General features: G+C 35.1%; 3 protein-coding genes across 3 annotated transcripts in view; 1 reads left to right on the top strand and 2 right to left on the bottom strand.

Annotated features, from left to right (window-relative positions):
- The window catches only part of LOC140149827 (monocarboxylate transporter 13-like), a 41630-nt gene that overhangs the window by 16697 nt on the left and 7790 nt on the right, over positions 1–17143 (bottom strand). The window lies entirely within an intron of this gene.
- Positions 1000–2611, top strand: LOC140150852 (uncharacterized). Its single transcript, XM_072172998.1, has one exon. It carries the CDS (start codon positions 1018–1020, stop codon positions 2236–2238), a length of 1221 nt encoding a protein of 406 aa, XP_072029099.1. The 5' UTR covers positions 1000–1017; the 3' UTR covers positions 2239–2611.
- Positions 10725–12423, bottom strand: LOC140149553 (uncharacterized). The gene has a single exon (XM_072171632.1). The coding sequence runs from the start codon at positions 12417–12419 to the stop codon at positions 10725–10727; it is 1695 nt and encodes a 564-aa protein (XP_072027733.1). The 5' UTR covers positions 12420–12423.

A 17143-nucleotide genomic window follows, 5' to 3' on the forward strand; every position in this document is an offset into this window, starting at 1 on the left:
CTTACAACGCTGAATAATTCTTAATTTCGTGATCCTAGCATAACAACTCCTGTATTCCATACAAGGATTACTTCGTAACATCATAAATAATCAATAGATATAGACTATTTAGTAAGTAATTTTACAGGTTTTCAGAATAGGTTCTGTAGTTTTGTCAAAACCTGGAATTCACCATTTTCGCGCAATATCCTGTAACTTCTATTCAAAACGTCCAATTTCAAAAATCTAAAATTCCTAAGAAATCTAAATTTATGTAAATTTTAAAATTTAAAACAACTTCCAATGCTACCATCATTAGTAATGCCCTTCATACCTAAAAATTACAACTTTCCCGGTCTAAATCATTCTGGGACACCATGTACTACCATGGTGTGATACTTTATGCTCCAGGGACTTTATGTGCAAGATAGTTTCCTTTGACTTGGGTATTTACCTAAATCATATCAAAAGACCGATTAATTATACATTTTGATGAGGAATCCTGTCACAGCTAAAATAGATGAATTCAAATTTAAATAAAAATTTTTAAATAATAATATGCCTATTTTAAAAATTGTTTTCTTTGCAACAGCACATGCATCACCAATCAACTCACAACTAAGGAAATCTTTCAAACCCACACATACACCAAAGCCTTCTGTACATCAACTGGCAGATGTGTTTCGAGGTGTTTTACCCAATGCCTGTGTATTCACTTACATGCCAATTCCCACACCGCAGTACCACCCAGCCTCATCGGTCCAGTACCCAGAAGTAATAGTGAAAACATCAGCATCTGTTCCAAAATCAATACCAGAAATGGCATCAATAGACTCATCTCTAATTAATAACCTGCCTCCACTGTCAGAAGATGAAGTGTCAGCCTTGGTACATGCGACAAAAGGCCAGGCTAGTAATCCAATGTGGCACCAACAGAGAAAAGCAAGGATTACAGGTTCCAAAGTGCACAACGTACTGACACGAGTCAATACCATGCAAAAAAAAGACGTTGATGTTACTCCCTTGGTTGGCAAGGTGATGGGGTATGAGGAATTTCAGCCTCCTTCACACCTCCCTGCATTAAAATATGGCCGTCTGAAAGAACCGGAAGCAAGGGAATCATACAAAAAGTCCTTGTCAGATGGCCATATAAATGCTGGTGTGGAGGAGACTGGTCTACATGTCCATGCTACCTACCAATACATTGCAGCAAGCCCAGATGGCCTTGTTTCCTGCAGCTGCACACCAAGCTGTGGAGCAGGATTAGTTGAGATTAAGTGCCCTCCGAGCATTGCTGGCTGTCATCCAACTCCAGAAAATTATCCTCACTTAATCATCATCAATGGTAAAGTCACACTCAATCCAAAAGATCCTTATTACACGCAAATACAAATGCAGCTAGGAGTAACAGGCAGAAGGTGGTGTGACTTCTTCGTCTACACTGGTGAAAGTACATCGTTTGTAGAGCGTATAGACTTTAACACCAATTCTTGGAATAAAATTAAAGAAGCATGCATTTATTTTTTCAATAATGCTTTGGTCAATGAACTTATCATGCACACTACATCTCCGTCACATAATGCACTGCCATTTCCGTCAAGTGTGTCACTGCCATCAACATCAGGTACTATGCTGCCATCTCCGTCACATAATGCACTGCCATTACCATCAAGTGTGTCACTGCCATCAACATCAGGTACTGTGCTGCCATCTCCGTCACATAATGCACTGTCATTACCATCAAGTGTGTCACTGCCATCAACATCAGGTACTGTGCTGCCATCTCCGTCACATAATGCACTGCCATTACCATCAAGTGTGTCACTGCCATCAACATCAGGTACTGTGCTGCCATCTCCGTCACATACTGCACTGTCATTGACGTCAAGTGTGTCACTGACATCCGCATCAAGTACAGCACTGCCATCTTCATCACATACTGCACTGCCATTGCCATCAAGTGTGTCACTGCCATCAAAATCAGGTACATCGCTTCTATCAACATCACAGAGAGCAAAAGGCAAAAAACGGAAAGCTAAACGTAAGGAAAACAAGCCGGTGTACATGTGCGGAATATGTAATGAACAATGTAAAGATATTGATGACATTACAGACAAGGATGAATATAGTGTTTGTTGTGAGATCTGCAGAATGTGGCATCACTACATCTGTGTGAAGTTTGATCCAATAGAATACGAGGATGAGGACTGGATTTGTACAAATTGTATTATTTCACTGACACATCAAAATTCACAATGAATGAGATTGAGAAAACAGTCACATATATTATTGTCTGGTTTGTGCAGGGATTTATTTTGAACTTATTTCAGATGTAATATGCTACCATAGCCCAAAGTACAACCATACATGTAGGTATTAAATACCTACAGTGCCACCGCTATTACATGTATTACATAGGGTCTATGGTGTCACTGAAATGTGTACCAAGTTTTTCAAATTATAGTGTTTTAATACCTGAACAGGTTGCCAGCTTATATGATACATGGTTAAATAAAAAAAGGTGGTGATCTTTCAAGGCTCCAGCTTATTTGATGCAAGATGATCTGCTGATAAGGTTTTTGATAAACTGAAAGCATCGAAAAAATGTACTTGCCATTTTGCATAAAACATTCTGCACTATGCTATTGATTTTAGTATTATTTTCTTGAGGTCAAAGATTCCATTATAATGAACGTTGCTTCATAATTTGGATAGAGGGCACTTTGCGGTAAACAACATGCTCTTCTAATTAAAACTTTTGATGATGTAACTATGTAAATAATCATGATGGAACCTTAGAAAGAAAACTTTTGGGCATTCTAAAAAAATTTTCATCTGATGACCATGGCACTTGGTAATTTCAAGAAGCCCTTCGTAAATGTACACGGTATGAAGGTGCATATCCCTGAACAATCTGATGACAGCATTTGATGTTATCATGTAAAAAGTTTAAATTTCTTGAGTAGGTGCCACTATGATTATAGTTACAACACTAAAATTTACAGTTGAAAGAGTGTGTGCTTTAGCAAAGGATCCTCTGTCCTCATACCTTAATTTTGAAATATCTGGTGCTTGCAGACTGAACTTTAAAAAATGGATTATTTGACACAAACAACATATTAATCATCAAAAAAAGACATGGGATAAAATTATTTATGCAAAATGACATTTATTTCTTTCAGATCCCCCTGTTCAAATAAGTTTTTCGTGAATCTCGTCAGACACCTCATTTTTTTGGCCAACCATGAAAGATCTTAGTATTTAGCTCTAGCTAGGTCCAGAGATACTCCAAATCTGGCCTTAGGGTGGGGCGAAAAACAATTTCTTTCTCGGATCGACTTGGAACTCTCTGAGAATTTTACTGGGATACATACAAGTATTGTCCTGAAATATAAGTAAGATCAAAGCATGTTTCACCCAGGCAGGCAGTAGATTTTCACAAAATCCCTACTTATTTGCTATTTCTTACTGTATAAATATAGCGAAATAGGTAGGAACAACCATGGGTAAGTAGGCATTCAGATGACATCATAGCCAATATTCAACATCTTGGTTAGGTTGCTTGGACCCTCTAGTATACCACCAAATAGCATGCAGTCTCCAATTGGTTAACATTATTTTTGCTGAAGACATGTATTTAATTAGATATTGATGATATTTGAGTTGCTAAATTTAGGGGGTAGGGGTAGCATTATGGAGCATTTCCCCAGTTTTACTCAGTCAAATTTCAAAATTTTGGTCTTATTGCATAGATATGAGCTATAGAATTGCCAAAAATAAATGACATTTTGGTTTGCCATGTTTTGACCAGAGGTCAAAAGGTCACAAGGCCTTGAAAATGACTGCAAATCAGGCATCACATGACATTTTAACCTGGTCAAGTGAGAGCTGCACTAAAATCATATTTCATGTATTTTTTGTACTTTTCCAGTTCATGTAACAATTAGACCAAATTGTGAAATTAGAAAGAGTAGAACTTGGAAATTGCTCCATAATGCTACCCCTACCCCTTAATTTAGCAACTCAAATATCATTAATATTTGAATACATACATTAGCAGAAAATAATGGTAACCATAAGAGTTATACAGTTAAGAAATAGTAAATAAGTAGGGATTTTGTGACAATCTACTGCCTGGGCTAAGAATGCTCCGATCTTACCGATATTTCAGCACAATGTAGGCCTACCCTAGTAAAATTCTCCAAGAGTTTATTTTACAGGTTTCATATTTCACAAACTTTTAATGTGTACAAGGAGTAAACTATGGATTTTGTGGTCCACATACATGTAGGATCCCATGCAACCGTTTTTGACAACATGAAAGGTGCCAGCCAGGTCAGAATTAATTGTTAGAGTCTCCACTATCTGAGAACCTGGCTGACATTTCTGAAAAGTGATGTGAACATTTATAACTGAGATATTTTGGTTCAAAAATGTTTTACATTCATATGATGCCCATTTTTACAATACAATGCATTTTCTTTTTAAATGTACATACATGTATATCAATGATATAAAATTGGATGGTTTTCACCCAATGTTACACAAATTTATTTTTAAACTCATAGCGAGACCAATAAATTATGTTTGGGGTGAAAAAATCATCCAATTTTATCATTATTCATGTTTTCAAAATCTTTTCTTGATCAAAAACATGACCTTTGGTAAAAAATGTGATTTTTGGTTAAAAATGTGATTCAAAAATAAGATTTTTGGTCAAAAATGTGATTCTTGATCACAAATGTGATTTTTGGTCTCAAATGTGATTCAAAAATAAGATTTTGGGTCAAAAATGTGATTCTTGATCACAAATGTGATTTTTGGTCACAAATGTGATTCAAAAATAAGATTTTGGGTCAAAAATGTGATTTTTGATCATAATGTGATTTTTTGTTCAAAAATGTGAATTGTTTGGTCAATAATCTGATTTTTGGGCAAAAATATGATTTTTAATAAAAAATGTGATTTTGGTCAAAAATGAGTTTTGGTCAAAAAAATTTGGAAAACAAAATTTGTTGGGAAAAAGTGAGCCTATCCAACACAGTCCACGTTTTGAGTCCAAGTGTTGATTATATTGGACTCTTCAACTCTTAAGGAAGATTCTGAGAACATAATAATGTATTGATTTTGAAGCATCTTGAATTTAATTTGGTTCATAAATGTGACACGATCTGGTCCATGGGGGCCATAGGCGGCAAATTTGAAACTGGAAGGTAAAAATATTGAGAAAAAAACAAGAAAATACATAAGAAAATAAACATTAAAAAACTTCATAACTTTAGAATCCAGTATGCTAAACCTTTGGTGTTTTCAGTAAATAATAGCTTATTGCATATGTAATGTAATAATTACAGTAATTCAATTTTAAAAAATGCCTCCTTTGGTCACCATGGATCAGATCGTGTCATAAATTTAGAGATTTCATTAGAATTTGCCATATTTGTTTTGCAGCACAAATTGTGTACTGGTAAATCGTTGGCAAAGTGCAACACTATCTTAAGTGCAGTAGAATACAATAGATGCCTTTTGTAAAACACCTATTGTTTGCAGCACAATCCCCTCGTGCTGCATTATAATTTATATTAAGATGTTCTGTATACTTTCCTGATGGCCACTTTAAAGCTGCATGATGTAGTTGGGTGTTTTTTGATTGAAAGTACATACATTTATTGAAATGTTGAAAATGGCAGCTATTGCATTCTACTGCACTTTGATGGTGTTGCACTCTCCCAACGAAATGTTCCAAATATTATAGCATAGGAGCTAATTCTCATACAGGCCATATTGTTAAGGATTGAGTTCAACACCCATGTAAACCAATGTTTGAGGTGTTGGGAAAGTCCCTCTAGATCACTGCTAGGGGCTCAAATTTTAGGGTACGTTATGCGCTAGAGATTACAAAAGGTCACCAAACATGGGTAAAAAACTAAAAATGCTTTGATCTTGAGTGATATATGAAATCACTCGTCTGCATAAGAATTTGAGATGATAAGAAAATGTATACCGGTAGTTTGTACTGTCTACGACCTATCGTTATTGAGTTATTCTACAAAAAACTCATTTGTAGGCAAAATTGCATGTTCTTGGTTACCGAGTCTAAATTTCAACTTACTTTGATTTGGGCAAAAATGTCGGCAAATTGCTCATATTGAGGTTTTTTTACCCCTGTGTGGTGACCTTCCGTGACCTCTAACGAAAAATGTACCCTAAATTTTGAGTTTACTACCCCGCTAGCAGAGTGTCTATATCAACACCCATATGGTATCAAAGGTTGGTCAACATGGGTGTTGAACTTAAACATTTTTCAAACCCCTTGCTCCTAGACTATACAATTTGAGCATAGTAATTATTTATAGCCACATGATGGCTCAAATAACGATTAGCATATATGTGACCAGCTCCAACAAAACCTGGAACAAGTCGCCAAACACGTTTTTGAGTTATATGGGCCTTTGAAATTCATAATTTTGTTGTATTTGACTGTGGGACTAAGTGGATTTTCAAATCCATAAAAGTTCTTATTAAAAAGAGGTATATTTTAATCAATAATTAACAGTTGAACTATAAACATCACCATTCAATCCTGTGTAAGGTGAAACTAATTGGCCCATTACTCAGAATAGCAATTTAGCAAATTTTAAAGCTTACTGTCTATTGCTTACATTTTTATTCAAATTCTGAAATGTCAAAAATGCGACTTGTTCCTGGTTTTGTCAGAGCGGATCAGAGATAAATATACTTTTTAGTATTTGAAGAGCTTTGTTTCAAAACCCCTTACATCCACTTGCCCATTTTTGAGAACACATCAAAATATCATCAAAAAAATCACTGATATATGGAGGTTTGCAACAAAAGCAGTTTTTGGCGGGATACTTGGGTAGGATGAGCATCCTGCCAAAAACTGCTTTTGTTTAAAAACACCTTATATCAGTGATTATTTTGATGATATTTTGATGTGTTCTCAAAATTGGGCAAGTGGATGTAAGGGGTTTTGAAACTCTCTTCATTTGTCTCAGCTGTCTATTGTCACAACTGCAACTTTATTCATGCTTTACAATTTTAGCACAAGGTTAAGGTTGATAAATTTGATTATTTTTGCAAATAATATACATAATTTTGTTGTTGTTATTGTTTGAGAAAAATGCAAAATTAGTCACAAAATTGATTAAGGGGGTGTAGTAGTAGTACCACCTTAACATAAATATACTATGATATAAAATTGGATGGTTTGGATACACAAATTTATTGGTCGAGCTATGAGTTTTAAAATATTGGAAGAGACAAAGTCAAGTCCAATATTTTAAAACTCATAGCGAGACCAAAAAATTTTGTATTGGGTGAAAAACCCATCCAATTTTATCATTATTATGTTTTCAGGATCTTTTCTTGGTCAAAACATGACTTTTGGTAAAAAATGTGATTTATGGTAAAAAATGTGATTTTTTGGTCCAAAATGTAATTTTTGGTCAAAATTGTGATCTTTTGTTCAAAAATACGATTTTTTGGTCAAAAATATGATTTTTGATCGAAAATGTAATTTTTTGTCAAAAATGTGATTTCGGTCAAAAATGAGCAAGTCAAAAATGAGTTTTGTTCAAAAAATTGTTGAAAACAAAATTTTGGGGGAAAAATTGAGCCTATCCAACACAGTCCAAGTTTTGAGTCCAAGTGTTGATTATATTTGACTCTTCAACTCTGTACAAAGTATAGGAAGGAAAATTCTGAGAACATAATGTGTGAAATTGGAGCATTAATATTTATAATATGTGACCATATGCCACAATGTGATAGATTCTGTTTATTGCAGATTTTGAAAGAATGCACTTCAGCTTTAAACGAAACCTCAACCAGCTTCATCGGCCATTAAGTGAAGTTATGGTTCATCAACGGAATTCCTATTATATTTGTCATAGAAATCCATATACTGTTTTTGATTGTATCTCAAAATGGAAAATTCTGTCTTTACGACCAGTTTGTGGTGGATGGGCACATATATCATATGATGTAAAAGGTCCTCTATAGTGAATTTAACAAGAAATTTGTTGTTTGTGAAGCCTGACCACATGATAACAATACAAATCATACCATTTGTGATTTGATGCACCCATTACCCACCAAAGTTTGAGCAACAATACAAATTACAATACCACTTCCACTCTCCATTCCAGAAATATACAGCACTAAATATTTAGGTCAAGTTTTGTCAGTTTTTGGAAATAAGAGCTAAAAAATGCATTTTAGGTTGTTTTCAAATGATGTAACCATCAAGCCATAAGATTTGTGAAAACCCCTAATTTCAGGTCATGCATTTTACTTTTTAGGGTGTTTTCAAGTGTTGTAACAATCAAGCCATAAGACAGGTAAAAAACCCTAATTTCAGGTCATGCATTCTAGTTCTTGGAAAACTTATTTTGACCATCCTTTATTGAATGATTGGACTTGTGCCAAGTCATAGAATTTTGTGATTAACAGAAACTATGCAAAATATGAAGTTTTTGACCTATTTTCTCTCAAATTGCATCTAAAGGATTAGGATTTAGTTATGTTTCATTTGACAAAGCAAGCAATCATTTTTTAATTAAAAAAACAGACAGAAAATGTGCTGCATTTACCAGTAATGGGAAAGAAATCTGGCTTGCTTTCTGGAAGGCAAATTCGAACCTGATGACCATTGAGTTTATGTGGTGATTGTCATACCATCTGATCAAGTGACTGAGCTGTAGAGTGGATTAATATAAATTTAAGCAAAATATGCAAATAAGCTCATTAATATTCATAAATATGCAAATAACATGACACAAAACTATACAGCACACTAGGCCACCATATCCAATCACCAAACCAAGTTTGAAGTTGATCGGTTATTGCGTTTAAGACAGCATTCAAGCTTTGACTTACGTTTGGCGGACAGAAGTGCGAAAAAAATTAATGGATTCTCTAAAAAAAACTCCTTCAAAACTGGAAGGTTTAAGGCTAAACAAACACAAACTTGCTCTTGCCAATACTGTACCTCCCTCTAGAGCAAGTTTATGTTTATTTAGCCCTAAGTATCCACATTTTGAAGGACTTATTTTTTTAGAACAAATTTTCACTCATATTTGAGGATTTCAGGAAGAAATATGCCTGTAGGCCTACAGTGCTATGGGGAAAAATTGATAAATTTATGCATTTGTTATGTCAGATTCAGTTTCTACACAAAATTTCACTCTACAAAAAAGTTCCTTTAAGTACGCTATCTTTCACTTTATGTTTTCACCATTCTGGCCACAAAAAGTAAGTCAAAGCTTGAATGCTGTCTTAAGCTGCAGAGTGGATTAATGAAAATTTTTGGGGAAATTATGCAAATAAGCTCATTAATATTCATAAATATGCAAATAACATGACACAAAACTTTACAACACATCAGGGTACCACATCCTATCCCCATACCAAGTTTGATATAATATTGGATGGCTGAGCATGATACCATAACATATCCAATGGCGAGTTCGATATTTGTATGACGAATCCGATATGTTATGGTATCATGCGAAATAAGCCATCCAATATTATCATTATTAGGCTTTCTGAACTCCTAATAACCCTAAAAACATAATAATGAAGTTGATCGGTTACTGCTTGGTTGGAGCTGCAGAGTGGATTAATGAATTTGCAACAACCAGTAGTCCAGTCAAAGCAGGTTTTGACTCGCCACTAATTGCAACAGAATTTTTTTCACTGGTATGAATGTCAGAGATGTCTCCTGAAAAGCATACAAAAAGTAAACTAAAATATACTTGGTGGAAAGGTAGTTTTTGGCGGGAAAAGGTCATACAGGGGTCAAATTTCAAAATCGCTCCAATCATTTAAAATACCAAATTATTCCTCTAGTCATAAGGATTCAGAAAAAATATCTGCCATATCTGTGATGTATGGTTCTTGAGTTATAACTGAAAAGGTCAAAGGTCAAATGCTGGGTTCAACAGAGGTCAAAAAACTAAAAATTGTCTGATTTTAACCAAAATGGTCTCAAATTGTTCGGCTTGCAAACATAATTCATTTAAAGAATATTTGCACTGTTTAGGTTGTTTAATTACATGCGTAACATCGAAAACTAGGTCGGGTCAATAGAGTTCAATGGTCAATGACCTCTTTTACCCTGCTACCTAGGTAACGAAACATCCAAGATATGGCAAACTATTCTTATTTTGGAGTGTTTTTAAAAGACGAACACATTGAGACCATTTCTAAGGAGTTCTGAGCATTTTTTCGAAGTTGACCCACATGGAGCCCAAAATTTGACCTTTGAACTTGAGAATGGTACATCACAGATATGACAAACTATACTTTTTTTAAATCCTTAAGACTAGAGGAATAATTTGGTATAGTTTTTTAAATGATTGGACCGATTTTGAAATTTGACCCCTGTATGGCCTTTTCCTGCCAAAAACTACCTTTTTCCACCAAGTATATTTTAGTATATTTTTTTGGTATGATGTTCAGGGGACATCTCTAAAATGTTTAAAAGTGAAAAAAATTCTGTTGCAATTAGTGGTGAGTGACACCACTATTTTGTTTAGACTGACTGGACTACAGGCACACATCTGTATGATAACATAAGCCCCACATTATGTATGGGGGCCAAAAAATGAATAAAACCAATTTCAGTGTTACAATGTTGTTCTGCTGAATATTCAAGCATTACTTTAACATAATCAGTGTGATTTTCAGAGTCAACATTGTGATGGCGAATAGCAACGTAACTTCTAACGGGTCACCAAAGGTGGAAACAGATTGGCTAATGCAGCACATACAGTAATGATGTCATCAATAAGAGGCAACAGCGAAATTGGTACTGTCTTTTGAAGGATCTGGAACAATTTCAGTCTACCGATTGCTCGCTCAACATGAATTCTAAGATTTGCTACTTTCTTGGTCTTCTTCACTTTATCAGCTGCCATCTGGCGGTGACCCTGTGATGCTGGTGGAATTTCCAAAGAACAAAATCTCAAAATAAGCTCATTCTGTATTGGAAAGCCCCTATCTGCCATTACCGTATCCCCTCGATCTAACAACTCGTAGAAACCTGACTTCTGAGTAATATAACGGTCTGATGACCTCCCTCCAAATGCTTTTGATAGGAAAGAAATCATGCCATTTGGAGCAATAGCAACCAAAATTTTGGCTGTATTGTGCCTCTTGTAATCTGACCATGTCAACGCTTGCAGTTGAAGGTCGCGTGGTCGCTCTATATAGAACTCGGTGCAGTCGATGGTGCATCGCAGAGACGGGCACATTGATTTGATAGATGATGGCATATTGGCTCTAATTGCTGCTCTGTCTGGCCAGAAAATTAAGGGTTGTAGTTCTCTTGCCAAAAACTTAATCCAAGTGTTAAAAATACTAGAACAAGTGGATGCTGCGATACCAAATAAAGAAGCCAAAAAAATATTGGACAAAGCTAGCCTTAATTTCATTAAAACAAGAACAATCTCCTCATCTATAGTTAGTTTTCTCTTTGGTCCGGTTTTAAGGGGTGACCTCACAGGTAATTTCGGAGTCCTCTTTGGAGATTTCCCGATACGTTTGATTTTTGTTGACAGCACTCTCTTCTTACCTTTCCAGTACCGCATTTTTTGTACTTTGGGTTTGACAAATTCACCTAGTTGTTTTAAGGCTGCCATATTGCTGATCCCTGTGAAGTTTTTCACATCATTGTCTGTCTTTAATGTTTTGGAAATAAAGTTATCCTTTGATTTTGATGATTTAGGTTTAGAATTCGTTTTCAAACATAGATTTTCAAATTGTAAATTACTTATTTTCTGTTCTAAGTTTTGAATGGATTTCTCTTTCTGTAGGCATCCTACACATTCACAATGTTCTTGGCAATAACACTTGAGTGAGTAATTGTGGTCATTTCCCATCTTACCAACAGAGTCCTCATCCTTCTCTACTGTATCCATTTCTGCATCTTTCATGGGTTCATCAACTTGTTGAACTATATCAACTTTAGTGGGGAGGATCTTTGACACCGGCTTAACTTGTTGAACTATATCAACTTTAGTTGGGAGGGTCTTTGACACCGGCTTTCGACACCTTCTCTTCTTTTCAGGTTGTTTTCCATCTCTTTTCGGCTTCGGTCGGCGCTTGTATCCAAGATGTAATGTGGGGTGTGGATTTTCGTCTGTTGGCAGTCCATCAACAAAATGTTTTGAACACACCCGATGATATCTTTGGTTGGGCTGCCAGTTGTCGAGTTCCTTTTTGCCACCCACTGCACTGACCCACTCCAGGCGTGCTATTGGATCCGAGGTTGGAAAGGCGTATAAATCAAATGGTGTTGGACATGTACAATCATCACTGCTATGTTTTGTGCCATGGATGTTGCAATCTTCAGACTTCCACTTGTCCAGGTGAAAAAGGCTGTTACGACAGCCTTTCATCACACATCTCCGAACCATACTGAAAACCTGCATTGAAAGACACAAGTTAAGATTTAATTAATATTAAAAGCAAAACAATAAATACATGTTATAACAAGTAAAAGGTCATACAAAATCTAGATGGCTCCATAAGTATTCAAAGCCAACATAATATCCAAGTTTTGCTCTAAGCAAAAGAGAAATCTGCAATCCATTCATTCTGTACATTCATGTTCAATTGGCAGCATGGTGTACAACATTCTAATTCACTTCCAGGATCATCGTAGACTGTATAAGAGAAGGTTTTAAGTATGTGCAATGTACAAATTGTTATGGATAATCAAACCTTAACAGATATATCACAAGATTACAAATGGTCATACAGTACCTTCCACCTGCTGTGCCAGTCTTGTTTTGCTATTGACGGCATAGGATATCTCATATACTTACATACCCGTAACTCATTTCAATACCGTTACAACTATTAAGGTACTCTTGTTGTTGCTCATTCTTCGAAGTCGTTGTGCCCTCAGCGAGACTGTTTGCGCAAATACCAAACCCCTGTTGTCATTGCTGTGACTGAAGTATAACACGTCAAGGCAACAGACAACAAGTCCTTGGCATTTTGCTCAGTAAACTAGGAGATCCATCTTGTGTTCTGCTGAAATAGTAAATCATAATGCATACAGGAAAAACATCCCTGATTAGTTATAGGTTAATGAACACGAATTACTAGTTGGGAGATAAGATAAAATAATGCACACGCGCTGACGTTGATGCGTCTAATGCACGAGCCCCGAAGGGTGGAGTGCCTTAGACGCATCAACATCAGCACAAGTGCATTATATTTTGTCTAATTTCTCAAGCAACAAGTAGTACGCGTTCATTTAAAACCTATTTCAACATTGCGTCTCATCCATGATTATCATTTTGACAAACTCAATTGGATCTTTTCACAGTAAAGTTAAAATAAATCCTGACATAGGTTTTAATAAAATACAATTATTTCATTAGTTTTATACATTCAGAGATAATTTTTTAAAGTACAAGTACATGTATAGAGAGACATTTTAAATGGTTTTAACATCCAAATTTAAATGTTGGATTTAACAAATTGGAATTGTTCACACAGTAACCACAAGGAAAAAAATACCCCAAAATTACGGTACCACAATCCCAGTTTTACGCATTTTACGATTAGGCGCCAGATTTGGTAAAAAAAAATCCAAATCTTCAAATTAGATTTCATTTTCAGGTTTTTAAAAAAAACTGAATAAGATCAGATCTTAATTCATAAAAAATTTCACTTCCCAGCTTAATTCTCTCCACTTCCCAATGGTGTACTAAACCAAGTGTGTACACGTACGCAGGGTGGAGGCAGAGAGGGTGCATGCCCCACAAGGCCCCATTAAATTTTGCTAAAAAAAGAGAGAGTGGAAACGTAGATCCATGAATGGCTGCAATTGGGTCTTCATTTTGCAAATTTTCGCCTTTTTCAAATTAAAATTTTGAACAAATAGTAGGTCCACCAAATGGCTTCAATTAGCATAACTAGGCGCAGTTACCTGGATTTCGCGGTTTTCGGCGATCATGGTTATTGGCGTTTTTGACAAAAATCAGACATTCTGAATACGAAGAATGTGATTCTGATATCAAATAATTTTGATTTTTTGAAATTCGCAATTTAATACACATTTTATGGCAAATCATTAAAATTGATATTTTTGATATTTAACAGTACTTGAAGTAAACTTTATAAATCTGATGATTTATACTTAAAGTGTATGTAGGTGGGATGAAAACCGACGATCAATTGAAAATTTTGAACTTACCAATGGAAGATATGGATTTTCCCCCAAAACACCAAAAAAAAATTAGGTATTTTTGGGAAAAAATCCATATCTTCAATATGAAAGGTCAAAATTTTCAATTGACCGTCGGCTTTTCCTCCTGCTACATACACTTTAAGAATATATCATTAGATTTATATAATTTACTTCGAGGACTGTTATATATAAAAATTTGAAAAATATCAAATTTTTATAATTTGTCATAAAATTTGTATTATATTGTGATTTTCAAAAATTATTTGATATCAGAAAGACATGCTTCGTATTCAGAATGCAATTCGATAGGTCTGAGGTGCTCTCATGATCATGTCCCACAAAAAATACTTTCGAAACGCAATAAACGCTCATTTTAGATCCCTTAAGCAAGTCAAAATGTGTGGTAAAGGGTGGGTCAATATATGGTTGCATACAAATTATTTTGAGTATGCTATATTGGCCAACACCACTATAGTATGGATTATAAAACTTTCCACATGTGTAGTACAAACTCACAAGAAACATGCAAAGTAGAAAAAGTCAAGTCAAGTATTATTTTGGGAAGGTCAATATATGGTTGCATACAATTTTTTGAGTAGGCCTACGCTATATCAACCAACACCGAAGTGAACAACTATCAAAATATTATTTTGGGCAGGTCAATATGAAGTTGCATACAAATTATTTTGAGTACACTATATTGGACTAAACCACAGTACGCATGTATTATAAAACTTTACACATGGAAAGTACAAACTCACAAGAAGCATACAAGGTAGAAAAAGTTAAGACAAGTATTATTTTGGGCAAGTCAATATATGGATGCATACAAATTATTTTGAGTACGCTATATCGACTAACACCAAAGTGAACAACTATCAAATATTATTTTGGGCCGGTCAATATGTAGTTGCATACAAATTATTTTGAGTACGCTATATTGGCCAATGCCACAGTAAGCATGAATTATAGTACAAATATGGTTTAAACAAAAAAAATGTGCTAAATTATGTGCAAGTCAACATGGATGCATACAAATTATTTTGAGTACGCCGTTGGTTGACACGGGTAAACATGGGTTATATTATATTACAATGAACATACATATGTGGGGTTCAGAAACCCCAAGAAGCATACAAAAATGGAGATGTCAATATTTGAGTGCATACAAATTATTTTGAGTATGCTATATTGACCAGCTCCAGAGCTCAGAGAAAACAAATTAAACAAATAATATTTTGGGCCAGTCAATACATGAATGCATACAAATTATTTTGAGTACGCTATAATATTGACCAACACCAAGTTGGTAACAACACGAGAATCAAATTTTTATATTACAAAAAAAACAACAAGATCAATATGATTTACAGGCATCTAATTTACGTGCAAGTCAACATGGATGCACACAAATTATTTTGAGTATGCTGTTGGCCTACACGTATTTGTCATGGGTAAACAAGTGTTATTAATTATTACAATGAACATACATATGTGGGGTACAGAAACCCCAAGAAGCATACAAAAATGAAGGTGTCAATATATGGGTGCATACAAATTATTTTGTCCCAGAATAAATTACCGGGTGAATGAATTTTGACACAAGTCAGAAATATACATCAGAATCTAAAAATCAGCGTGTAGCCCATCATATTCTGCATCTGACACGCTAATTTTACTGGAATCGGTTGACTGATTGTGAAGAAATGAGCGATTACATAACACATGCGTCAATTCACTTCATTCCAAGTTTGAAGGAAAGACCGTTTGACACAATGCGCACTAGTGGTTAACTATCAATGGGCTTCATATTTTGTTTGGTGAAATCCTTTTCGTTCTTTTTAAACAATCTGTTTCTTGCAAAACATTTAATTAGGTTTTATTCAAATTTGAAAACCTGCACGATATTTAAAATGAAAGCTTGCATGTTAGATGATGTTCATATCTTTTTTCGTTATTGTTGATATAAATGTTGATTAAAGAATTATTGCATAAAAATTCCATCTATATTAAAAAATATCTCACACACAAGGGTTGTAGCTACGCCCAGCACAAAAAAAATTTAAAATTAAATTTTGTTTTTTTTAATAAATGATTTTTTCATCATAAGAGCAAAAAATTTTGTTTTAGGCCGTAAGCACGAGAGCTCCACGCGCTACCCGCGCTCGGCTTTGCAATAATTTGCCACCTGGCATAGAAATTGGCCTACATGTAGCTACAACCCTGTCACACACATTAATGTTTTTGGAATATTTCCAAGAAATTGTAATGCAAAATTCTTAAATTTTTAAAAACTTCAACATTAATGTTGCATGGTATCAAAAATCACATAAACCTGTAAGCACTTGATCATTGTCAGTCTTGGCTCAAATGTTCTTTGGAAAGTTAAAATATAACATATTTGCACAAACCTAAAGCATTAAAGTTGGAAAGCTTCCAATTGCCGAAATCAAGGTTTTCTCGGACAAACTGTTATTTTTAAGGTAAAAGGATGAACAATACAACACTTTCAGATCCGGGGTCTTGAAAAATTTTGTACGGGGTGTGCCACACAGACTTTCGGATGCTGACTTTCTCTATACCTACTTTTTGCTTTTTTGGTACCCATCAGTATACCAATTTTCAAGAAAAGCACCCAAAAGCACCCAAATTTGCCATAATTGGGCTCTTTATTGTTATTTTTTCCTAAATGCTCCCAATTGGGCGCATTGGTTTCCACTGAAAACCCACCTATCGATATACCAAAATCGCTGAAAAGGTACCCCAAAACCGTGGCACATCCCCGCATAACCCCCCCCCCCAGCTAGATGCGTTACATATTAAAGTTTTTGATTTTGATGTCTATTTCTTGACTTACGCTCAATTTTATTCACTCAGTAATTTTCTATGGGACACCCTGTACTATAATTGACCAACTCCAGCATGTCCAGAGCTCAC

Source organism: Amphiura filiformis, chromosome 4, assembly GCF_039555335.1.
Source record: "Amphiura filiformis chromosome 4, Afil_fr2py, whole genome shotgun sequence".
Lineage (NCBI taxonomy): Eukaryota > Metazoa > Echinodermata > Ophiuroidea > Amphilepidida > Amphiuridae > Amphiura > Amphiura filiformis.